The 24,268-nt window shown below is 43.7% G+C and overlaps 1 protein-coding gene across 1 annotated transcript in view; it reads right to left on the bottom strand.

Moving 5' to 3' along the window:
• The window catches only part of USP13 (ubiquitin specific peptidase 13), a 78,131-nt gene that overhangs the window by 37,876 nt on the left and 15,987 nt on the right, over window positions 1-24,268 (bottom strand). The window contains exons 2-6 of the mRNA XM_024204005.2: window positions 21,416-21,541; window positions 15,881-15,941; window positions 7,361-7,482; window positions 3,691-3,833; window positions 3,240-3,424 (exon numbers count right to left, since the gene is read on the bottom strand). Coding sequence (XP_024059773.1) covers window positions 3,240-3,424; window positions 3,691-3,833; window positions 7,361-7,482; window positions 15,881-15,941; window positions 21,416-21,541 — 637 coding nt within the window. The remainder of the gene's footprint in view (window positions 1-3,239; window positions 3,425-3,690; window positions 3,834-7,360; window positions 7,483-15,880; window positions 15,942-21,415; window positions 21,542-24,268) is intronic.

Raw genomic sequence — 24,268 nt, 5'->3', positions numbered from 1 at the left:
GAGAGGAAGAAGAGGAGAGAGAAGAGAGGAAGAAGAGGAGAGAGAAGGAACTCATTTATTTAAAATCAAGAGCAGCAAATCCCAGAGCGGGGAGAAGAGGGCCCCTGTGGCTGAGTCTGAAGCACATTGGTATAGCAGATCACAGTAGATTCAGAACAGAGGTGGGTCAGCAAAGAAATAATTATGCTGGCAAGGAAAAGCGAGGCTCACAGTGGTGGGAAATGGTGGAGGGGAGTGGAAGAAAAGACACCCTGATGATCCCCACAGAAACACTGGAAACAAGAGAAGATGAGAAAAAATTGGGGTGGAAATTAAAGGGAAGCAAAAACAGAGGTGCTTGCAAGAAGAAATGGAAAGATGAACAGTGCTATCCCAATATTCTTTTCTGTTGGAGTCTTAAATTCTGCAGCTAAATCAAGCACCAGATGCAGCACTCGATTCCATGGTAGAGTGTCAGAGACATAGGGGGCGGGACTCTCTGTTTCACCCTAGAGAGCTGGCTGCATAGGGAGGCCCTAGAGAACTACATGACAGAGACAGCCAATGCAAAGGATCCATGAAGCAGCTCATTCAACATCTGTGTCTGTGCTAAACAGGGCATGCTGCTTTCAGCCATTACCACCTCTAGCCCTGCAGCCAGTTTAAAAGATGTGGCACCAGAGTGGAGAAAATGGGACACAACTATGTTGTTATGAGAGCTGAAGGAGGTGGCAGAATCTGTCCTGCAGTGGAGGAGTTTGAAAGGCACAGACAAACAAGGATCTGGGAACGTGCTACATTGAGGCCCTGGGCTGGGAATCAGAAGACTTGGGTTCAATTCCTGTCTCAGCCACAGATCAGCCATCTGACCTTGGGCTGTAAAGTGGGGTGATACCACCTGTTTTGTGGGTGTCTCATGCAATTCGTTGCTATTTGTACAGTGCTTTGAAATCCCCAGAAGACACTATGGGTTCAGTTGTGAGACCTTCTGTGCCTCCATGCAGCGGAGAATAACAGGGGGCAAGGAGCTCCCATACTTCCCTGCATGTGGTACCTGCAGAACTGGAGCCTGCGGGGAAGGAGGAGGGGAAATGGACCATATGTGGGCTACTACTCTCATCCTGGGGAGGTGGGCAGAGAGTAGGTGGAGCCTTGGCACACCTGAGTTGGTGCAGAGGAGAAGCAATCTGTGCCAGCAAAAGGGCTGATAGATTACTCCCTCCCTGGAACAAAGTGGGGCAATGCAACTACATGCTGCCCCTTACTCAGGCTGGATTGTAGGGTTACAGTCCAGCCCTACAGAAAATATTACATTTACCACTGTCATTTGTATATAAAGAGAAGTGTTTTATTAATAAGTGAGCAAGTGGGGAGGGAGAGAATCTTTTCTGAAGGGAAGCAGAGTTGACTTCAGACAGAACAGGAACAAAGACCCATGCAGAACAGCTGCTGCTCCTCATTCAGAGAGGAAGGATGACAGTCTGCCCTTTGTTACCAGAGAGGCCAGAGAGAGGAGGTGGATGATAGGGTGAGGGCGGAAGGACAACAGTGACAGGAAACTAGTATTGTTGCTTAAAGAGCGCCCGACAACCAGTGAAAAACATTCTCTTTAGAGACTCTTTTGCAGACACAGTAGAATCCTGCTATGGGGATAGGTCAAGACCGACCTCTACATTCATGTCGTTAAAAAACTGAACTTCCAAGATCAGACATGCACAAGGAATCAAATTCTCCATCTGGGAATGGGGGAGTGAATTTTGCTAGGCATTCTAATACAACAGCAGGTTGAATCAGGCACTCCCGCGGGCAGTAGTGTCCTTTCCCTGCAGCTGAGTGGTATTCAAGCATGGGAAATTCTTTCCCTGCTTTGATGGAATCAAGGAAAAGCTGATAATTCAAATGTAAGGTAAACGTCTTACAACCAAATCCTCACTGATGTGGATTACAAATACAAGGGGCAAATACACCAGCTTTAACAGGAAATGGCTTTTGGAAAGTCAGTTTTCATCCATACAACCATGAGCACTAAAAACCAAATTCTAGTGCATAATGATATTCTTTGTTCATACTTCCTCCTGATAGTCGTATGAAAACAGAATCTCTTTGCTTAGGAATTGCGGCTCCTCATGCCACTATCCTGTCTAATCCCCCCAGTTCATAATCCTCTCCACAGCAACACAGTGGAATGTCAGAGAATTGACATTGAACACCACCACTTATATAGCTCCTTTTCTGTGAGGATCTTGAAGCACTTTACAAAAATTAACAAACATCACATCAGGTCTGGGATCAATGCAGGAATCACTGGACGAAATTCTATGTCCTGCGCTAGGCAGGGGTCAGACCAGATGATCATTATGGTTCCTTCTGACCTTATAATCTAGTAAACTTCTAAACAAAGATCCTGCTTTCATCACGTTTCCCCAGCAGTAAAAACACAGCTAGGAAATGCAAGAAGAAATGGTGCAAAACTTGAGTTTTCTTCAAACTAGAATTTTTTCCAAGGTTCACAGATTCTTAGGTTTTCCTTTTCATTTCAAGCAAACCAAGTTTCCAGTATACTTAAATCATATGTATTATAAATCAATCCTGCATCTTACTAGGGAACATTTACAAAAGTTATACAATTTTTAAGAAACTGTAACAAATCTGTTTCTTAAACCTACTGCTATCCAATATGGAAAAATTATGTTAGTCACCACATAGAGTGACACAAATGGCAATACATTGTGTACCTTTCATTCTTCAAGAGCCTGGTTCCTTCTCTCCCAATACACATATATTTGTGTCTCAATTTACTATGGATAGTACATTTATAGGATATTTCCTACCCACATTTAGACTATATACAGGCACTAAAAGAGCATGAAGATGTAAAGCCACAAACCAACATACAATACGTGTTCCCACATATATATCTCACTCATTCTAGTTCACACAAGCTAACAGCTGAGCTAATGCTTTCTGTCAAGAAACATAGGCACAGAAAAGCTGTCAGACATGGAAATCAGCTCTACATAACACAAGATTTGGCTATTCCAGCTCGTGTAAATTGGTGACGCACCAATAAAGCTATGTTAATTTACACCAGTTGAGGATCTGCTCCATGAAATCTGCATCTCTCACAGCTGCTCCAAAATGTGTGATGTGTACAGAGGTTTATTAACAAATACAGCTATTCTGGGCTATAAAAGAGGCTGTGATGTCTGTTGTATATTTTGGTTTCTTTGCAGCTGAGCACAAATCACCTGGCAACTAACCTGCACCATCGGGAGTGATGGTTCCCAGCTTCACTGCTAAGGGATAGCCCATCTCTTTGTAGTGTTCCAGTGCATGTCCGTTTCCCCCACTGCCATCGAAGAACCATTTCCCGCACAGCACTGAGCCATCCGTCAGGCTCAGCCAGAGGTTCTCCCGCAGGTCACACTTCGAGCACTTCCAGCCACTGCCATGGGGAACATTGAAAGTAAAGCAAAAGAAAGTAATCAGTGCTACAACCCAAAATGCTGATGTTCGAGTCAATAAACAAAAGCCCACCATCTACCAACGTGGAGTATAAGGGAGTCTCACAGCTGGTCATTTGGCTTAGGACCAGCTCCTTGAGTTGCCCACATGGACCTCCAAAGTCACAAAACACGGGCAGCTCCGTCAGTGAGCCTTTTTCTGAAGCGTGCTGGTCACCATACAAACAAACAAACCCTGGTGCCCTACCTGGGGGGAATCCTAACACCGTTGTCTATCTGTACAAGGGTTTTGGCGTGTTTGGATACTTGTAGCTCTTCTTCCCACGAGTCCGGGTCCTGCTTTCGGTAGGGAGATTTTGAACTGAGGACTGCGTCACAAGCTATTGTTACCTGTAAAATGAAGCCAAATAAAGCAGGGAGGTCAAACTCAAAAACTAACCCATCCAACAGTTCTTAGAAGGCAAAACTGAAAAGCCTCTGTCAAAGGGGCGCTAGGTACAATTGAAAGCCAGAGGGAGTAAGGCACCTAGCTGCCTTTTGTGCCTTTGAAAGTCTCCCCCTTTGTAAATAAACTCTCTTCATGTTCCCAAGCCACTAAATAAACCAAGGCACATTCTACCCTCAGCTGCATCTGTGCAGCCCCAGTAAAGTCCATCACCTGGGTATCACTGAAGGCAGAATCAGGACCTCTATGTTCTGGCTCAAAAAATAACAAATACGTTTCCAACTGAAAAGGGTATTTGGAAAAACAAGCAAAAGTTTCCTTTATTTCCCAAGGGAAAAAATCTTGATGGTTCTTTGTTTCCCGTGAAAGAACTGAGTGGCCCATTGTCCGGATGGGGCTAATGCTAGCTGGGTGTGAGAGTTGGTAGCAACAAACCTAAAGGAACTCAGAGTCAATGTTTATGCCCAGTTCAAGGATCTGGCTAGAACTAAGGACCCGACTCAGCAAGATATTTAAGCAAATACATAACATGACGTCAATATGCACATAAGTTCTTTGCTGAATGACAGCCATTACCATCATTACTATAGCAGGGCAGGGACCATAATAAAATATGCTGCTTTAAAAATAAACAGTGTGTTTTCCCTGCAACAGCAGATATCGCATATTCTTAAAGCAGGACATTTTCTTACACTCTCTAAACTAGCTTAGGTGTTTGCAAGCTGTCAACTCTTACCCCTATAAACAGAGCATACCTGTGTAGTGTGGGTTTTTTAATGAGTCTACACATCACATAAGAATGCTTTCCTTTAACCCGTAACTCCACATGTTTCTCCATAAAGACACACTGTGAAATAGCTTAGAGCCCAAATGTAGATTGCGTATCCTTTTCTTTTTAAACACAAACCCGAATATCAAGAGAAATGCTTTTAAATTTTGCATTTTTATTTTAACGAAACCAGTTTGCTTGGGTTTTAAATATTTCCATGCAGAGTTTGTAACCCAACCATTGCAGCAGCATTGTGATAACTTATAGGAACCAGAAAGTGAAACTCACAAGTCTGGTTTCATTGTCCCAGCACAGAGGCATACAAAAGACAAACCAACAGCATTAACTTGAAAGTGGAAATTAAATTATTATAACTGAAAGAATACCTAATACATTATCTAAGGACATGTGGGTTTTTGTAAATAAATATTTTATTTTTTGCCTATGGCAACCCTTGAGCCAAGCTAATGAAAACAGATTATCTTCCAATGTATGAGTTACATTCTTAAGCCCCAATCCAATAGAACTACTCATGTGATTAAAGTTCAGCAGGTGGGTAAGTGTCTGCAGGTTTGGGGCTTTTATTTGGCCCAAACTTTCCAAAATGGCCTCTGATTTTGGGTACCCATCTTGAGACATCTTGTTCCTGATTTTCAGAAGTGCTGAGCACCCACAACATCAACTGAAGTCAATGGGAACTGTGGTTTCTCAGTCTCTGAATATCAAGCCCTTTGGTGCCTCAAATAGTGTATCCAAAACCGAGGATGGAAAACATGGGCCTTCTTTTGATAGTGCAGATAACAGAACAACAAAAATGGAAAAACAGATGCAGGAGTCAATTCTCGACACGACTCAGTACTTCTGTACAAAGCACTGCCAAGCCTCACATCTGCTGAAGGGGAATTCCCAAGCCTTCAATCCCCATCACCTGTTTGCAGCTTCCTTAAATTCTCTTCTCTCTCCACTTGGGATGGCCATGATCTCCCTCCTCCCTCCCTAAACACCCTCCACCTTCTCCCCATCATTGGTGCCAAATTCTGTAGCATGTTCTAATCCCTCAATCTGCCTCAGCAACCCCACCACCACCTGCCTTCACCCACCCACGCACTCACCTCTCACTTCCTCTCTCAATACCAGCAGGCCTTCTTTCCCCCTGCCGCAGCAATCAGGCCCCTGACCTCTCCAACTACCACCCCAACCCCCATCTCCTCCAATCTCATTGAATGCTTATCTACACATGCAGACTCTGTTGCTCCTCCAGCTTCATCCTGCTGCCTCCGCTTTCCATACCACTCAACCTGCACTCCCTGAGGTCTCTAGCAACCACATCCTGGCCAGATCTCAGGGGCTCATCACCAGCTTCATCCTCTCTGCTGCTTTGGACTGTCTCATACGCTCCTTTTCAACATTTTTGCCTCCCCGGGTTTTTGCCTCTCTCCAGTCCAACAAGACAGCTGTTAAGATCCTCTTCCTTGCCCGTCACCATCTAACCTCGCCCCTCTGAATCCCTCCACCAGCTCCCACTTCTCCATCTCAAAGTTCAAGCTTCTCGCTCTTGCCTGCAAGACCCTGCATAACTCTGCCATCTCTTCTTAACTGCCCTGGTCTCTTTTGCTTCACCCCTCTCCAACCTCCTCAACATTGTCAAAGAGCTAGTCTCCACACACCATGGGTCCAGTTCTGCCAGCACAGTCTTTACCCTTTCTTCCACCACCCAGAGGTGATCTGTAAGGCCACCATCCTCTCCCCGTTGAAATCCCTCCACTAGAACAGCTTTGGGGGGGAGAAGAAAGGAGAGACAGAACATATAGGGGAAGAGGTAGAGAATACAGTAGAGAGAAAGGGTGGGGGAAGCAAAAGGAGAAGGATGGTCTAGAGATTAAGACATTAGCCTGGGACACAGGCCGGAGTTCAATTTCTTGCTCTGCCATAACTTCCTGTGTGACCGTGGGCAGGTTACCATGTTAGTCTCTCTGTGCCTCAGGTCCCGATCTGTTAAATGGGGCACTTCCCTACCATATTGGGGTGATGTGAGGATAAATATATTAATTGTGAGGTTCTGAGATACTACAGTGATGAGGGCCATATAAGTGCCCCAGGAAGAAAGAGAGGGGTCAAAAACAGATAATCAAGATAAAGCAAGAAGACATGATAACAGTCTTCAAGTATGTAAAAGGTTGTTATAAAGAGGAGGGTGATAAATTGCTCTCCTTAACCACTCAGGACAAACATAATGGGCTTAAACTGCAGCAAGGGAAAATTAGGTTAGACATTAGGAAAAACTTTCTAACTGTCAAGGTGGTTAAGCACTGGAACAAATTACCTAGGGAGGTTGTGGAATCCACATCATTGGAGACTTTTAAGAACAGGTTAAACAAACACCTGTCAGGGAAGGTCTAGATAATACTTAGTCCTGCCTCAGTCCTACATTTCTATGATTCTAAGAGATAAACCACTGGCCAAAGAACAGGACAGAATAAGTGGAGTGAACAAGGAAGAAGGTAAAATAAAAGCAAGAGACAGATGCAGGAAGTCACATTTTTTCAAATGCCTCCCCTTTGCCTAATTTCCCCGTGCAGGGGATGAGGGAGACCCTAATAGTAAAAATAACCAACATACACATGAGCAAACAAATCCCTGTATCCATAAAAATGAACTTGGAGTCAATTCCTACTCCGCCACCAGTAGCACACACTCACTGACCAGTGCTGGCAACTCCTCTATATTTGGTAATGGAATTTCATAGTGATCTGGAAATATAACGAGTTTGGCTTCATCTTCATACTCAAAATCATCATTGTTTAAATCGCCATTTGTTTCTAGATCTGCAAAAGAGAGAGAGAGAACGTAAGGAGATGATAAACTGTTAAGGAAACTAAAAAAAATCTTTAGACTGAAATCTGACAACTTCTCTGGGGTGAAAAGCTGAGGACCAAAGTATCCATCTTGAGTTAATACTCATTCACAATCACAGCTGCGCTGGCCACTGAGTACAGCAGCCATCGTTGTGTTGTTACGGACATTGCACTTTGGGAAGTAGATAAGATCCTGGTATTCTTTTGGGTTACTCATTAAGAACAAGAACATAATGCATTCTGGTAGCACCTTTCATCTAGGTCTCGAAGCACTTTACAAACACTGAGGCTTTGTCTGTATTGGAAAGTTTTACCCATTATAGCAATATAGTCATACCAATGTGACCCTCCACGTGGACACACTTTTTCCAGTATAGAGTGGCTTTCTTTGGTTTAGCCTAAACCCCTTCCCATGCAACATGAACTAAACCAAAAAAGGCACGCATACTGTAATAAAAGTGTGTACACTGGGGTTTATACCTGTATAGCTATATAATTTAAATTCACACCTTAGAGTTTAGCAAAAACACTTTTCCCTGTAGACAAGAATAATCAAAGTCTCACATCATTCCCCATGAAGTAAAACAAACAAATCAGGAAGGTGAAGAACAGAGAAGCTGAGGCCAACGTTTTCAAAAGTGGTTTTTAACTTTGATGCCTCATTTTTGGGGGCCCCAACTTGAGCCACCCAGATTTTCAGAGGTGTTGAGAACATGAACCTCCTATTCACTCCCGCACCTCTGCCCTGGAGTTGTGGTTGCTCAGCAGCTCTGAAAATCAAGACCCACAGGTCTCACATTATGCCGCATGCCCCAAAATGGAAGTGCACAAAAACAGAGGGCCTCTTGGGGAAATATTGGCTGTGATTTGCCCATCGGTGGGTGGCCAACTTAATGATACCGAGCAATTTGGGTACGGTGAAGTAACTTCCCTTCCTAACCAATAACGGATGGACGTAGAGTAAAAGTAGCTGATGGGTGTTGCAGTGACCATTTGCCTGCTCTCCTGGTGCCTTCTGGGACACATAAATACATAAGATGATACACTGAGATCCACAGCTGAAAAGTCCCAAGTATTATTATTATTATAGGAAACCAAATGCCCAAGATTAACTGGGTTAACACGTGGTAATATTTACATGAGATCTGGGTGCTTTTTGTATCATCTTTCATTTCCCTTCCTTTATGCGATGCAGATTTTATAAGATGAAGCCACAAAAAGGAGCAGCGTAAGGAGAGTGACAAGTAAAAGCATGGCTGTGTTGTAGTTTTCATGGCAATCAATGGACATTTTCCCATCAGCATGATGGAAGCAGGATCCATCTAGACATCAGGTTTCTACAGATCAGATACTGTCACAGGAGAAGAGAACATCTGGCCTAAGGTGGTGGATAGCTGACCCAGGTTGGCCCTTATTTGTTCTCCAGGCACATACATAACTTTTACTGATCTACTTAAATGTTAAACAGGCACTGGCAGCAACCACTGCACATGTGGAATGTATGAAACCTAGGGTAAGGTGAAGATGGAAGGTGCCCAGGTTAAATTACACCCTCTACTTATCCACAGAACAGTCACAGAATAAACAGCATCAGTAGGAGCTTCTCCCAAACTCTCACACTAATACACCTTAATCAGACCTGGCGGGATCACCTCTAGGGACAACAATAATCCAGGCTCCACTGAGTCCTTGGCTCTCTGCTGAGGCTGCCAAGCAAGGATCAGCTAGTGCCAACTCGGGTTTTAATAATCTGACCACTTGTCTAATAACAACTGGCCCAACCCCACCAACCCATTGCACATAGGCTGAAAAGACAGCCAACAGAAAGTAGCAACCTTTAGTCACTAGCAACCTGGGCGAGATTAAAACAGATGATCTAGAGAGGAGAGACTAAGCCATTACCAACTCCCTGGCTAGCCAATTCTCTCAATAATCCTTTTCCTTACAAATCACTTTCACAGCAGTCTAATATGGATCACCCAATAACTCCACTACAGCCAGCGCTTCTTTAACATTTCCCATTTCAACCCTTGATTTTGAAGGAATTCTATGGATCCAACCACAATGCTAATTTTTTCCAGAATGCACCTAAAAATAACTTATCTGTTCTTAAAGAGAAATCAAACCAAACAACCTCAAGCCACTAAGGTGTGTGGCACCAAACCATGCTGAAGTTCAGTAATGCCCAAGATACTGACAGTGGCCCCCATCCATAAGGTTAAACAGTTTAAACACAAAGTGTCTCTAGGTAATTCCAGAAGTGTTATGCTCCAGTTCCCCAAAGCAGCTAAAATATCCAGCATATATCAACACAGGTGTGGAGAAGGCGAGTCGTCCCATTTGGAGCCTGTAACGATACATTTCAATCAGCCACCAGAGGGCACTGGAGGATGGCTTACTCCAGTGGTTCTCAACCAGCAGTACATGTACCCCTGGGGGGTACACAGAGTTCTTCTGGGGGTACATCAACTCATCTAGATATTTGCCTAGTTTTACAACAGGCTACATAAAAAGCACTAGCGAAGTCAGTACTAAACTAAAATTTCATACAGACAATGACTTGTTTATACTGCTTTACATACTATACACTGTAATGTAAGTACAATATTTATATTCCAATGGATTTATTTTATAATTATATGGTAAAAATGAGAAAGGAAGCCATTTTTCAGTAATAGTGTGCTGTGACATTTTTGTATTTTTGTCTGATTTTGTAAGCAAGTCGTTTTTAAGTGAGGTGAAACTTGGGGTCCGCAAGACAAATCAGATTCCTGAAAGGGGTACAGTCGTCTGGAAAAGTTGAGAGCCACTGGCTTGCTCTGACCATTGCCAATACCTTTAGACATCTGTAAAGACCTTTGATATTTTTTATTTCTTCACTTTACAGACATTAAGGATGATCAGTTGCTCTAGCATTAACAATCTGCTATATACAAATAGCAACGGCTGGCTCTTCTGGTTGTAAGAACCAGACTGAAACCGCCACTCCTAGCAGCTCATTTTGACCAAGCTCAGTAACGCTGACCTGACCTGGATTTGAACCGGTGACCTAGAGGTGAAAGGCTCCGTGTCCCATTAGCAATCAATCCCTTGACAATGAGGGTAATGACACACTTAAAAGTATCCACCATTTTAGCTACAGAGAAGAAGGGGAAAAGGGGAAATTTAATTGATCTTTTAAGGCTTCATGCCATTCAGATTGCTACAAGACCAGGGAATTACATTCTCCCCGTACAATCACCTCAGAAGCCTGACTTCAAGGCAGCATGACAAAAAAAGACATACACTGTTGCATCAGTGCTAGCGAAAGAATGAAGATTTAATTTGTGGTTCTTTGAAAAGGGAGTATGCAAAACCACCACCATCTCACTAAACACTTCTGCTCCATGTGGCCAAGATTTGCAAAAGTGACTAGCCATTCTGGGTGCCTAACTTTGGGTGACTAACACCTTAAAGGGACCTGATTTTCAGAGGGTGAGTTCTCAGCACTTCAAGCTGGGCCCCTTTAAAAGCTGTCAAGTTGAGCACCTCAAAATCACTAGCCACTTTGGAAAACCCTGGCCTGTGCACGTTCAGAGGTGTTTAGTTCAATGACAAAAATAAATTCTCCTTCCTTTTTATTTCCAGTAACCCCGCAGAGCCAACAAAGCTGAGAGACGGTGAATTCGTATTTGATCAACAGAACAATTAACTATGTTCTATTATGAGAGAACGGGGCTGCCTTGGAGTAACTGCGGGTAGAATTTGCCATCCACAATTGTTACTGGGGATTATGCGTGAGCAGGGAAGAACCCACTTGAATTTCAGAACTCAGGTTAGGTTTGGTGAGCCAGCAATTAGGGGGGAAAAAATCTATTTTAACTTGTAAATTGAGCAAATTTGATTTAGAATCAATGTGACATGAGTGGCAAGGAGTGCTGGGAAGCCCCTTTCCCACACAATCCCTTCCCAGGTGAAGGCAGCACTTCAAGATGCTCGAATACCATGAGCCCAGGAACCCCTGTGTAGTAATGAGTTTACTTTAGCTCTGAGGTCTCACACAGCCACCAGACAACTGGTTTATAGCAATTCTGAAAGGCTGACACATTGATGCTGAACCCACACAGGGCAATGTATTTCCCTTCTAAGGGACCAGGAGCTTTATGAGGCTGTCATAGGCACAATTAAACATTGTGGTCATCAAAACAGAGCACCCACAGGTCACAAAGAGCATGCTGAGGGAGAGGACGAAAGAGAAGGCAAAATAACCAATGCTCTGAGTGGAGGCCAGGCTGGGGTTGTTATTTTGGGCAAACAGTCAGCAGGGTAAATTTACCTCAGCTATCATCTGGCCCAGCTCATAAGCATCACTCTAGTGATAGTGAGAAGTGCACTGCCGCTGGCTGACTGAAAACAGCAGCTGAGTGGGCAGTTGGTGGCAGAGAGTGCTGTAAACTAAGCTACTAGAGGGAAAAGAAGGGAGAAACACTTGACTGGACATGCCCAGATTAGATTTAGATGAGTTACCAACTGAACACACTAATAATAGTGGCATAATTAGATCCCAGGCAGGACCCCCAAACAGGATATCCATCGTGTGTGTGGTGATGCCTGTGTGTGAGACAGACAGCTCCCTCATAACACAGATCAATGAGTCTGCAACCAATACTGAGGCCCTACAAAGGGGTCTTGAAAATCAAGTCTCATTTAGGACTCAGTCCTGATCCCATTACCTTGAATGGCAGAGGCTCAAGCCCTTGAACCTCAAATCATTCCTTCCAGCTGCCCCCAAATTATCATGAATGCAGCATCTGTCTATTCAGATAGCAAGCCATTTGGAACAAGGATTCTGTCCTCAGACATGTCTGTAAAGAACCAAGCTCACTAGCAAAGCTATAAAAGAAATAGATAAATAATAAATATACTCTACAGCCATTTCATCCTGTCTGGTGAAAGGAAACCAAACTGCAGCCCAGCTGAGACTTTACAATGCTTCTCGCTAGGATCCACTAAAGCATTAACTATAAATTGGATAATATTTGCACAGTGCTTTGAAGATGTAAAGCATTAAGTACTATTTTTACTAGGAGGTATTTACCTCAGTTTAACACCATAGCGGTTAATATAATCATTACTTCCACTCCCGCTGTACTGTGGATTTTCTTCAACATTACAAGTTAAGTAGGCAAAGAAAACTAAGCTAACAAAATTAAAATCTCTAGTTGTATTCCTAATAACGTTAGGGTTAGTTATACTGATTTAATGTAAGTATGGTTGTTAACATGTTTTGTAGTCAGGGCTCCCTTCCTATGGCTCTAAAACAACAAATTATTAAAACTGCAATATTTGTAAACTCTTATTTTCTTTTCATTATATATGCTGTCTGTCCACTTTTCTGAATTTCACTCAAGCTTGGGTAATGAAACTAGAAAGTGACAATTTCACTCACTTCTTACCCCGTTTCGCTTTTGGTTCTCATGTGCTGGCACAACTCTATTGTACTTAGGTTCACAATGCTACAGGGGAATGTTTAAATCCTCAAATCACCATTTCTATTCATAGAGTGGTGTCTGTATTTTGTACAATCACGCTTACATGAACACAAAATCTAAATATTGAGCCACAAGCTAGCTGACTGAACCCTTTTAAGAAGGTGGTAACATTGCAAAATAAATAGACAAGTTAAAGATATCCTCACTGAAAACAGAGCACAAGCACATTTTGCCTGCAAGGTCTTTATGGTCTGGAAGACTAGCCACATTGGCTCCAAATGAGTTCACCAAAGCAATTAACCAGATGTCATCAGGGAAAGCTTGAGACGTTCACACAAAGTTCACACAAGGACATTTTTGCAAACTCAAAGTAAAGATTCTCTCTTCCCTTCCTAGGCTAATTTTTGTTTCTAACTTAGACAACTGGCAGCACACCCTCTACCATGGCTCTTTTCAGTGTTTTGGGAAGGAGTATCTCATAATGGTTTGATCCTACTAATTTTTCAGATTTCTTCATTTCCATTCTATTCTCATGAGAGCAGCAGTTCTGGAAGCCATTCCATGAGAACTGTAAAGATGTGTTTCTAATAAAGGAGACCGGAAGGGGTTTAATAGTCTTAATAGCCGTATATCAAAGAGGATTCTAACTAGCAGTGCAACAGGTGCCCAAACTAGCCTGACTGTACAGAAAACCAGCTTCACTGGGGCTGCTTGGAATCACTCAGATCAAGACACCCAAAACCTATCTCAGAAGGCCACTTGATCATCTATTGCAGCCCCGCTACCTGTGTGAGCCAGGACTGGCTAGGTATATGCATTGGCTGACCAATCACTGCCAGTTTGGTGTCAGCCTCTATCATGGAATTCTGGGTCCAGATGAGCAAGCAAAAGCAGCACATAAAGTTCTGTAAAGATGGAAAGTCTGGCAACTCAACACCAGCTATGAGAGAGCATCTAGCAGCAACATGGCCTAGCAGATAGGGGACCAGACTTGGAGTCAGGAGACCTGGGTTCTCTTACCATCTCTGCTACTGACTCATTGTGCAATCTCACACAATTCACTTAACCTCTCATTGCTTCAGTTTCCCCATTTGTGAATGGGGATAATCATATTTATTTACTCACCTTTGCATCCATAGATCTCAAAGCACTTTACAGAGGGCTATACAGGTGTTAACCACTGCTGTAAAAACACCACTTAAATGATTAAAATGAGACAGTATCAAGAGAGTTTCAGTTCATCCCCAAGCAGCAACAGCTGTGCAGAGGACTATGAAGGAGCACACAGCCCAGAGGAGAGCAGAATCTCCACAGATGTCTCAGATCCATAAGATCCTGGGGTAAACAGTGACAATTCAATGGGCCAAATTCATCACTGGCATAACTCCCCTGCCTTCAAGGATTAATTGGAACCAAGACTGTTGGAACCTCTGGATCAGCTCTAACAGCATGGGAGCAGAATAGTCAAATGCAAGGGCACAATTTAAAGAAAGGGCACAAATCCTAGACCATTCAAGCCCCTCTTCTAGCAACAAACTGCAGAGGAGCAATGGTGCATCACTCCTGCCCCTCTTTAAGACATATAAAATGCACATGCAGTAAATTAGCAATAACAAAATTTGGTCTTGTGTTTCTATGAGCCTTTTTTGTGTGCATCTCATTCACATGTGCGTTACTAACACTGCAAGGCACCCCTGCTTGGCAGTCTGCTTTCTTTCGGAAGCTTATGCAGCCACTCTGTAATCGTTTAGTGTTAATTGAAAATTATTCTGAATATGAACTGCTAGCAACTAGCATTTAAACCGGTGCCTGCCAACTCCTCATTAACAACCCCTTCCTCTTGAATCTGCGAGGGAAAGGGGGACTTCACTTGTTTACTCTCCTCTCACTAACTTTCCCTTTCTTTTCTCCAGGCACCTTTTCCAGAACTGACTCCTGACATAAAAATTACTGAATCCATCACGATCCTCTCAGCAACACATTCCACAGACCAAAGCAGCTCCAATGGGATGCCAAGCTATTGTTCCCCCTTCCACTATGAGAGAGCTGGCTTTTGCTATGAAAACATTTAACCCCTTCACCTCAGGAAGAATTACTTAGCTACTTTCAGTAGTGATTATGGCTTCTATTCTCTCCCCACCCCATGAAAGGCATGAAAAGGAAAAAAATACACAGAAAATGCACCAGAAAAGCCCCAGAAATGGGCAGATTGGAGCTGATACTGTAGGGTCCCAATGCATGAGTTTATGGGGTCCTAAGGTTTCTTGGTTGATGCATAAATCAACTGATATCAAGGAAAATTGGGGTTTGATGGAAAGATGATTAGAGGCAGATGAAGGAAACTCATTGGGGATTTCCCGTTCTTTCCCTCACTTTCTAGCTTTCGTAGAGCAGGGAGACATGTTAGGCAGATAGAATTGTGTGAGTGTTATTAAAAGAGGTTCAGTATACATGTACAGTTATATTTACTTTGGACCAGAATGGGGACCCCTTACTCACACTCACAAGCAGTTACCAATAGTTCCACAGAAGTTAATGGGACTACTCCTGAGAGCAACAAGCAGGAATCAGGGATCCCCAGACTGGCCCTATAGAAGCAGTTAATCCAAATTAGCATATTATAAAAGCAATATACTATGGTGATGGCGCACATGTAAGTAGACAGGTGTCTAACAAACCCTAAGCAGTTTGAGAATACCTGTGAGGCTGTTTTGGGATGATCATTAATAATAATATTTTTTAAAAGGAAGACATTTACAAATTTGTAATCTTTCTACTTTGAACAGTTTTAAAAACAAAACAAAATAAGGCAGACATGCTGGAGTGGCAGGTGTACCCAAATGCACATGCACTGGGATTAGACACAAGGACTGTGTGAGAGCAGCTATTTACAATACCTAAAAATAGCATTGCATTCCTCCTTTTTGGTAAAGCTCCACCAGATGCGCCTGGTACCTTCTGGAAAGAAAAAAAGAAAATATACAGTTAAAAATCGAACCTGTGAAACTGCAATAAGCAAACAACAGCCTCATGTCAGAGCTTCCCCTGACAGGTAGAGGGGCCAGTGTGCGTTCGGTGTGTTTTCGGGGGAGGGATGCACAGGTACAAATTTAGTGCTGGTAAAAGGTGCCAGACTCACATCCCTGAACAGCAAAGTCCTCTGTTTAACCGTAGAACACATACAGCAGGGGCAGCAGAAGCGTACGCTTCCTTCATATCCCTCGCCAATGGAACTCGACCCTGATCCAGTGGGACCACCTTCGGAAGTCAGAGTAGTTTATTGTGATAGCACTGTCACACACACACACACACACACACACACACACACACACACACACACACACACACACACACACCTGGATGGAACCATCATGTAATTTCACACATACTCCCACACCATCAGACGTCAACAGTGCTTAATGACTGGACGTAGACTGGACATGATGACCCAGAGGTGAAAGTCTCTGCCTCCCATTATCAATCCAGGTGGGCCAGCAGGGCCCTCCTGGCTGTTATAACAGACTGTTATCTAAAGTAAATAATCTAAAATAAATGCCTCCTCAATGAGGGCCTGAGCCTGCTCCCACTGAAGTGAATGAAAGTAATCACAATGGTCTCTAAGCATTAGGGGCTATGCAGAAAACCTATGCTAGGCAGACTGGTTTAGTTTTAAGATGGCAAAAACCTACGAGCAGAGCACAGCTGTGTGCCAGGTATTCCAGCGATAGAGCTAATTTCAATTTCAGGTAGTGCTTTTGCCAATTCAAAGTGCTTTACCAAGCAATGGGAAGAATACCGGCAGCACCATAAGCGTAAAAGCAAATGCAACTACTCTTTCTAAGCTATTCAGAACCATGCACTGTTAAAACTTCTTTAGTGATTATTTTTTTTGTGGCTATTGTGCCACCAGCATATCTTTTACAGCATGTAACATAATGTCATGCTCTTTAAGTGGGGTTTGTTGGTTGCTTTTTTATTATTATTTTTTTAAATAGTAAAATTAGGATACAACAGGTGGAAAGAGACAGGCCCAGAATCTGTCAACCTAGGAAGGGTTCATGTATTTGTCTCTGCTGACAGAGCGGTGAAGAGTTCACATATTTTTGGTGATTCTTTCTGCCATGTAAATAAAGCTTCGGCCAAAGAGATTGGCTAGAATCATCAACAAGCTTTCACACCCCATAGAAAAGTTTTCGGTTATCAGAAAGAACAGACACCAACTAATGTTTCTCGGCTACACTTATCAAAACAACAAAACCTACTGTTCAGATTTATCATACTGATTTTTTATTTCTTCACCCTGTAGGCAGGGGGAATGGCCACTAGTGTTAAAAACGAGCTCATTTTCTCAACGAAATGTAAATGACAAACAGAATTATGTAGCATCTTTTCTCACTCTTAAAAAAAATCCCGGATCTACTATAAAAAGCAGCAACAGCATCAATATACAAAACAGATGGTTGCCCCCCCTCACCCCACACACCCCACATTATCTCAGTGGTTCAATTGCCACACTGGAAAGCTGGGATTGAATTCCCACCACTCCATGTGTGACCTGGAGCAAGACATTAAGACCAACATTTTCCAGAGTGACCACGCACTTTGGGTGCCTCCATTTTTGGCTGCCTACCTTTAAATATCTCAGACTGATTTTCAGAGGTGCCAAACACCTGCCGCTCCCACTGGCTTCAACTGAAGTGCTGGATGCTCAGCACTTCTGAAAAAGCAGGTCCAGGCAGTTTGTGCCTTGCTTTCCCTATCTGTAAGCCGGAGGGGATAACGTTCCTCCCTCACAGGCTATTACAAGCATTAATTAATATTTGTAAAGCATTTTAAGATCCTCCAATAAAAGGCAGAGTCAGTGTCAAGGAAAAAAAATGAGGAGTCCTTGTGGCACCTTAGAGACTAACAAATTTATTTGGGCATAAGCTTTCGTGGGCGACAGCCTACTTCATCGGATGTATGAAGTAAAAAATACAGGAGCAGGTATAAATAGTAATAGGAGTGCTATGTCGGTCTCTCCATGTTACTTGGACTGTCAGGAACCTAATTTGGCAGCTGTATAAATCGCAGATCTGTGTAATGAACCACCATGTTACCTATGTTCTCACAAGAGGGCCCATCGCTATCTGCGCACCTGCCATGTAGCAAATGTTACCCTTCCCAATGCAGCGCAATGGTTTCAAAAGTTACGGGGCCTAAGGCAGAGAGAGCACCCAACTGAACACTGCCTGTGTTATATCCCTGCTGTGCACAGTACTGGCAACACAGCCATTGAGACTGCAGAAGAGTACCTGGTTTTTAAATCTCAGAAAAAAATGACTATGCAAAAATTCAATTTGATGAGTCGACTGACATTGCTACCGTGGGGGTGCTACACAGCTTGCAGTGCCAGTGACATATGTTTCCCATTGATTCTATGGAAGATGACTTGGGAACAGATCCGTCCCGAGTATAAGCTGCCATAGCGCCACTGAAATCAATGGAACTATGACAATTTACACAAGCGGAGGACCTGCCCCTTGCTCTTTTGTAAAGCTGTGCCAGGACACACAGCTGATACTTATCCCAGACACTTCAGGAAGCGACAAAGACTTCCACATTCTGTAGGGATGATCCCAAGGCAATGAGAGACAAGAATAGCAACCTGGTCACATCCATCCAAAGTCACTGCACCCAGTGCCGCAGGGCTTCTCTGTCTCATACAGCCCTAGTGCTTAGTAAGCATCCGAGAACCTGCGCTGGGTCCGTCATGAAGCTGTCAAGCAGGTGAACCTCATTAGAGGCAGTCTGACGGATTCTCAACATTTGGCATTGTTGATGGGGCTCCATCACTAGCAACTCCACAGGAGGGAGGTGGCTCCCACAGGGTAGCAATATCCCAGCAAGCTGCTTTAAGAGCAGAAGTACAGGTCCTCACAAAGGATCGCAAGTTTCTCCTTACTGATACCTTCAATCATTCAGTATGGGCGGCAGGCTTAGCCAACCTTGCTGATATCTCTGAGTACCCGAATGAGCTGAACTACTCTTTCCAGGGGCAACACACCAATGCCTGCCCATCTGCACTAAGGTACAAGCATTCATCAGAAAACATGGACATTGGTCTTCCTGAGAATAGACAAAATGTGGGGTCATTTCAGACTTTGAGACAACACGTCTGCAAACTTGTGTGGATCAGTAGAGCCCATTCAATTATATTTTTATAGTTCCAATTAACTCATTTAATTAATGTTAATGTCTTAAGGCCGAACATCTAGTACGGTAACATGAAGACATATATAAATTTATGATGTTGTCCAGCAAAAGTGAAGCAGAGAAGCAGTTTTCATTTTCGCCCCACTGTATCTAAACCTTTGGAGACATATCCAAACACATGCACATACACACAGAAAATTAACATAGGGGCACTGTGCTAGACATCCCTTGTTTCTCAGAGAAATAGTAATACTATCGTATTTTGAGTTTATATGTCCCCTCTCATCCAGAAGGATCCCAATGTGGGTTACAAACTCTAGAAATTATGGACATTCAGCAACCTCTGGGGTGGAACCCTGCAGCCATTAATATTACACAACAGGCTCCAGGTGTAACCTAATTACTGCCTAATCAATTACCACTGTATCATCCACTAGCCAAGTACTACCCCAATCTTGCTGAACCTAGCAGCTGAGTTCTCCCAATGTCCTACGCAAGATGGTACAGCTGCAACCCGCAAAGAAGCCTCAAGATTCCTCAGTAGAGGAAGAGTGTCTTTGCAGTGATCTAGCTGCTTATGTTTACTTTGACACAGAGGTGAACATCAGTGTACTTGCTTTTCATCTCTAGAGATCTTGGTTCAAATCCTTGTCAACACAACAAGCAAAGGGATTTTGGAGATCCCATTTTAACCCCAATTTGGCTTTATACAAAAACCTCCCATATACTTTGGCAAGACTAGGGCCTGGTCTACACTGCGGGGGGATCGATCTAAGATATGCAACTTCAGCTATGAGAATAGTGTAGCTGAAGTCGACGTATCTTAGATCGACTTAGAATCACTTACTTTGTGTCCTCGCGGCGCGGGATCGACAGCCGCTGCTCCCCCGTCAACTTTGCTTCCGCCTCTCGCCGAGATGGAGTTCACCAGTCGACGGGAGAGCGATCGGGGATCGATTTATCGCGTCTACACTACACGCGATAAATCGATCCCCGATCCGGCGGGTAGTGTAGATGTACCCAAGCAGACTCTCTCACAACTAGAATAACAAGGACATTGGAGGCTAGGGGTGAAACTCATGTGTAAGCCTGAATAGGACATCTGCCCACCTGGCTCTAGTCAGTGCAATTACCTTTCACAAGCACTAAATCCACTCACCAAAAGAACATTTGCTAGAACCTGCCCAGTCTACCACAAGTTTACAGTAACAGTGTGATGGAAATGCAGCTATTTCCCAACTGCCCAGGGACAAAGGATTTCCCTAATTTTTAGCATACACCCACTCACCCCAACTTGCAGCCACCACTCTTCTGATAAAGTAAGAATGGACAGGACATTTTTCCAAGTTCAAGGGAGATCCTTGATCAGCCAAAGAGATCACTGCTGTGGAGCAACAGGAAGCACTCTTTGTCCCACCCTAGGTAACTATCTCAGTCCCAGTAATTGGCCCAAAGATTCAAAGCTACATTGGAAAGTAAACTGAGTGGCACATCAAACCAAACCACACCAAGTCCCTTCCGCTCTGTTTGGGTCAGAGTTCATTAACAACCCATTGTATTAGAATACAAACACCAAACAAATACATGCACATGCGCAAACACACAGTTGACCTTAACATTTGATATCAATAGTAATCCAGTAACAGTAGGGAAGTATAACTAATAGGAAGCTTGTCTGTATTATAAGAGATTGATCTGGGAAGCAGTGTTTGGATCTAGGGTCCATTTCAGGCTACAGTTTGGATTACAGCCCAAATGAGGACTAAGGTTCACTCTTCTGAGTAAATTTCTGCCAGCTTGAGCCAAACTCTCATGAAAACCCTTGTTCTCAGAAGATTCCAAATATATCTGAACCAGAACCAGTGTACAGGCCTCCTGGTCCAGATTTTTAAAGCTACTTAGGCACCTAAAGATGAGCATAGATGCCCAGTAAAATCAATGGGAATTAAACACCTAGGTGCTTGGGGGGCGGGGAGGGCGGGAAATCACCATACACACCAATGTGCATCTTTAGGTAACTAAGTACCTTTAAAAATCTGGCCCCTGGTGGTTTGAATAAAAACTGCACAGTTGAGTTTGAACCCAAGGATCTGAATCTGACCTCTACCCAGCCCAAAATTCAAAGGGAGTCAGATTTGACATTTCAGGTTTGGCCCATCTCCCAGATACTTTATCTGAACTTGCATCGGAGGTATAAGAACCATCCGAATAGCGGGTCTGGAAGCTAGAAATCTCACCTCTATCACATGTCGTTTCAGATGCATATATACACACTGTCCTGTTTTTCGATAGTGCCTTTCAACGTGTTCCCTTCCAAATCCCAGAAACGTGTTCATGCACACATAGAGACCTCCTTCTGAATCCTGAAAGTAAGCATAGAAAACAGTTACAGTATAGAAGGAACTGAATGGGACAGAGAGACACCAGCAAGCAGAGACAGTTACGAACCACAACCTTTTGCACCCTCCCCTTATCACATTAGCACATCATACGCTTACATATCAGGTTATAGAGCACAGAGAATTGTCTTCCTTTTAAGAATCTTCCACACCATGTGACAATGTATACCAGCAGCTGATTGGATCACAGTGACTGTAACACTGAAGGTTAACAAGGTTATGGCACCACTAAAGAGTTTACAGCAACGCAACTGCACCGGTGCAGCTATAAGCTCTCTAATGGAGCCACTCTAAGCCGACGGGAGAGAGCTCTCCCATTGACTTAATTAATCCACCCCCAACAAGCAATGGCAGCCATGTCGGCAGGAGAAGCTCTCCCCCCGATATAGCGCTGTCCACACCGACAGTTAGGTTGGTATAACTACTGTCGCCCGGGGGGGTGGCTTATTCACACCCCTAAGTGACCTAAGTTATACCGACATAAGTGGTAGTGTAGACATATAGCCTAAGTGTGTCAAGACCTGATGTCTAGTAGCAGGCCTTGAAAAATCCATTTGACTATTCATCCTTTGCAAGAGGAAGGTATTCCTTGGCGAATGTGAGCACTTTGGGGGAAGGGGGAGGCTGCTAAGCCATCAATACCAGTAGAATCTAAGCTTTCATTTTAAATAAGATAACATCCCTAGCCCTATGGTTACAAAGATACCTTCTGAATGGGAACTGGTGTAGAGCTGTCCTCCTAAGGGTGAAAACTGGCTGACTGCTTCAGTGCCTCTTCTCTTGATCATTGCTTTCCCAAGCTGTACAGAGTTACTCACGAAATTCTGGTCTGTTTCACAGCTCCTGTCTAGAACCCACTGGGCAAAGTGAAAGTGTTAAGAATCATCTCGCTTTTGCTCTGCTTCTGTTTGAGACATCTATGAACAGAGGAAGGCATTGGCCCTAATCATAGAGTAAGGAAACTTAAAACAAGTATAGCAGAGGAGAATCATGAGTTACACCCCCTTTAGATTGATTAGAAAGACTGAAATCCCCAGTAAGGTCCAGGTAAAGCAACCCAGTACTTTTCTCTTTCCCAGTAGCTGGGTGTTGAGGCTGGCTCACTGACCAGGGAATTGCCCCAGAATCCCACTGCCACCAGCTCCCTCCCAAATCATTCAAACTGGGCTGCTAATAGGTCTGGTCACCTGGTTAGTAGGCGTCAGACACATCGCTCGCCCGCGCCACTTCCCGCCGCCCCCATTGGCCCGGGACGGCGAACCGCGGCCAGTGGGGTCCGCGATAGGCCGAACCTGCCGCGTCAGCAGGTAAATAAACTGGCCCTGGCGAGCCGCGTGCCAAACGTTGCCGACCTCTGTGCTAGTGTATCGAGCAACAAGAGTCACCAATGGCTTCAAAATGTTACACATAAGGAACATACACATCATTCTTGATCACGAATTGCTACAGGAATAGGTGTGTTTTTGTATTTCTTGTATGTGAAAAACCCAGACATCAAAACTATGGACAGGAAACAGGACTAAATGTACTCTCCCAAGTTCGGAGTCATTGTTTTATCCAAAGTCACCTGAGGTGCTGAAAGAACACTCTGAATGGCTCATAGTGCTAAACCTGCCTGTATTATTTAGTGCCTGACTAAATTCCTCCCCAAGCATTGGGCCTATTAATCCAGTTCACCTCAAACGTGCAAACTTCTAGGCTAAAAATACAAAATTCAAACCATGTTTATTAGTCAAGCTCTCCGAAGTTGGAGAACAATAATCTAATGGAGACAATCTCAACACTATCCCTCAACCATTTCCTCAGTACAGGAACCCCTTAAGGAGGAAAAAAACATTTTGATGTCTCGTCTATAACACAATTTAAGCAACTAGTGTTTGTCAACCAAGCTCAATTTTGCATTAATACTGTTTTCTGCGCATGGCCCCCTCCTCCCAGACACTGTCAGTGAAATCCTGGTGAAGTCAATGGCAGAACTTCCATTCGTTTCCATGGGGCCAGGATTTCACCCTGTTTTTGCCTTCCTGTGAGGATCCCTGCATCCTTACGGTAAATCGTGACTCCCTTCCCCCACTTTTTTGGGACTGCCCCCAATTCCTGATTTTCTAAAAGGAAATCCATCAGCCTAACGCTCATAAAAAGCTTGGTTAAAAGACTAACCTGGACATGACAAGCACTATCCACAGTTTAGACTTCAGAAGCAGCAGTATCCCAACAGTGTCTAGAAGCTTCAACCAAGATCCCTTTTGCTAGGCACTTAAACACATAAGAGACAGTACCTGCTCCAAAGAACATGCTGTCTGAATAGACAAGTTGGACAGATGGTGGGAGCAAGAAGGTATCTGTATTTTTATGTTACACATGGGGAACTTATGCAGATTTAGCTTAAGTAACTTGCCTAAAGTCACCTTATGAATCTGTAGCAGAGTCAGGAATTGGACCAGGTCTCACAAGTCCCAGTCCAGTGAAGCACAAGTTCACTCTTCCTCTCCAGGGAGCATTCCCTCAGGTAACCAAGTATCATTTATACACTTGCTGTTGCTGGTATTGCACCATGCAGATCACCATAGATGCTCACTAATACAGACCATGTATCCACTGAGCCAGTGTTTCTGTTGGGGGGTGGCATGTGTCTTCTACATGGGAGTTTGTATGTATGAAAAGAAAATACAGAGTCATGCCCAAACTGCA

The sequence above is a fragment of the Terrapene carolina genome, unplaced genomic scaffold, assembly GCF_002925995.2.
Source record: "Terrapene carolina triunguis isolate 2854851 unplaced genomic scaffold, T_m_triunguis-2.0 Scaffold88, whole genome shotgun sequence".
Classification (NCBI taxonomy): domain Eukaryota; kingdom Metazoa; phylum Chordata; order Testudines; family Emydidae; genus Terrapene; species Terrapene triunguis.
Note: the sequence above shows the minus strand (reverse complement) of the source record. Positions and strands in the feature narration are given on the sequence as shown.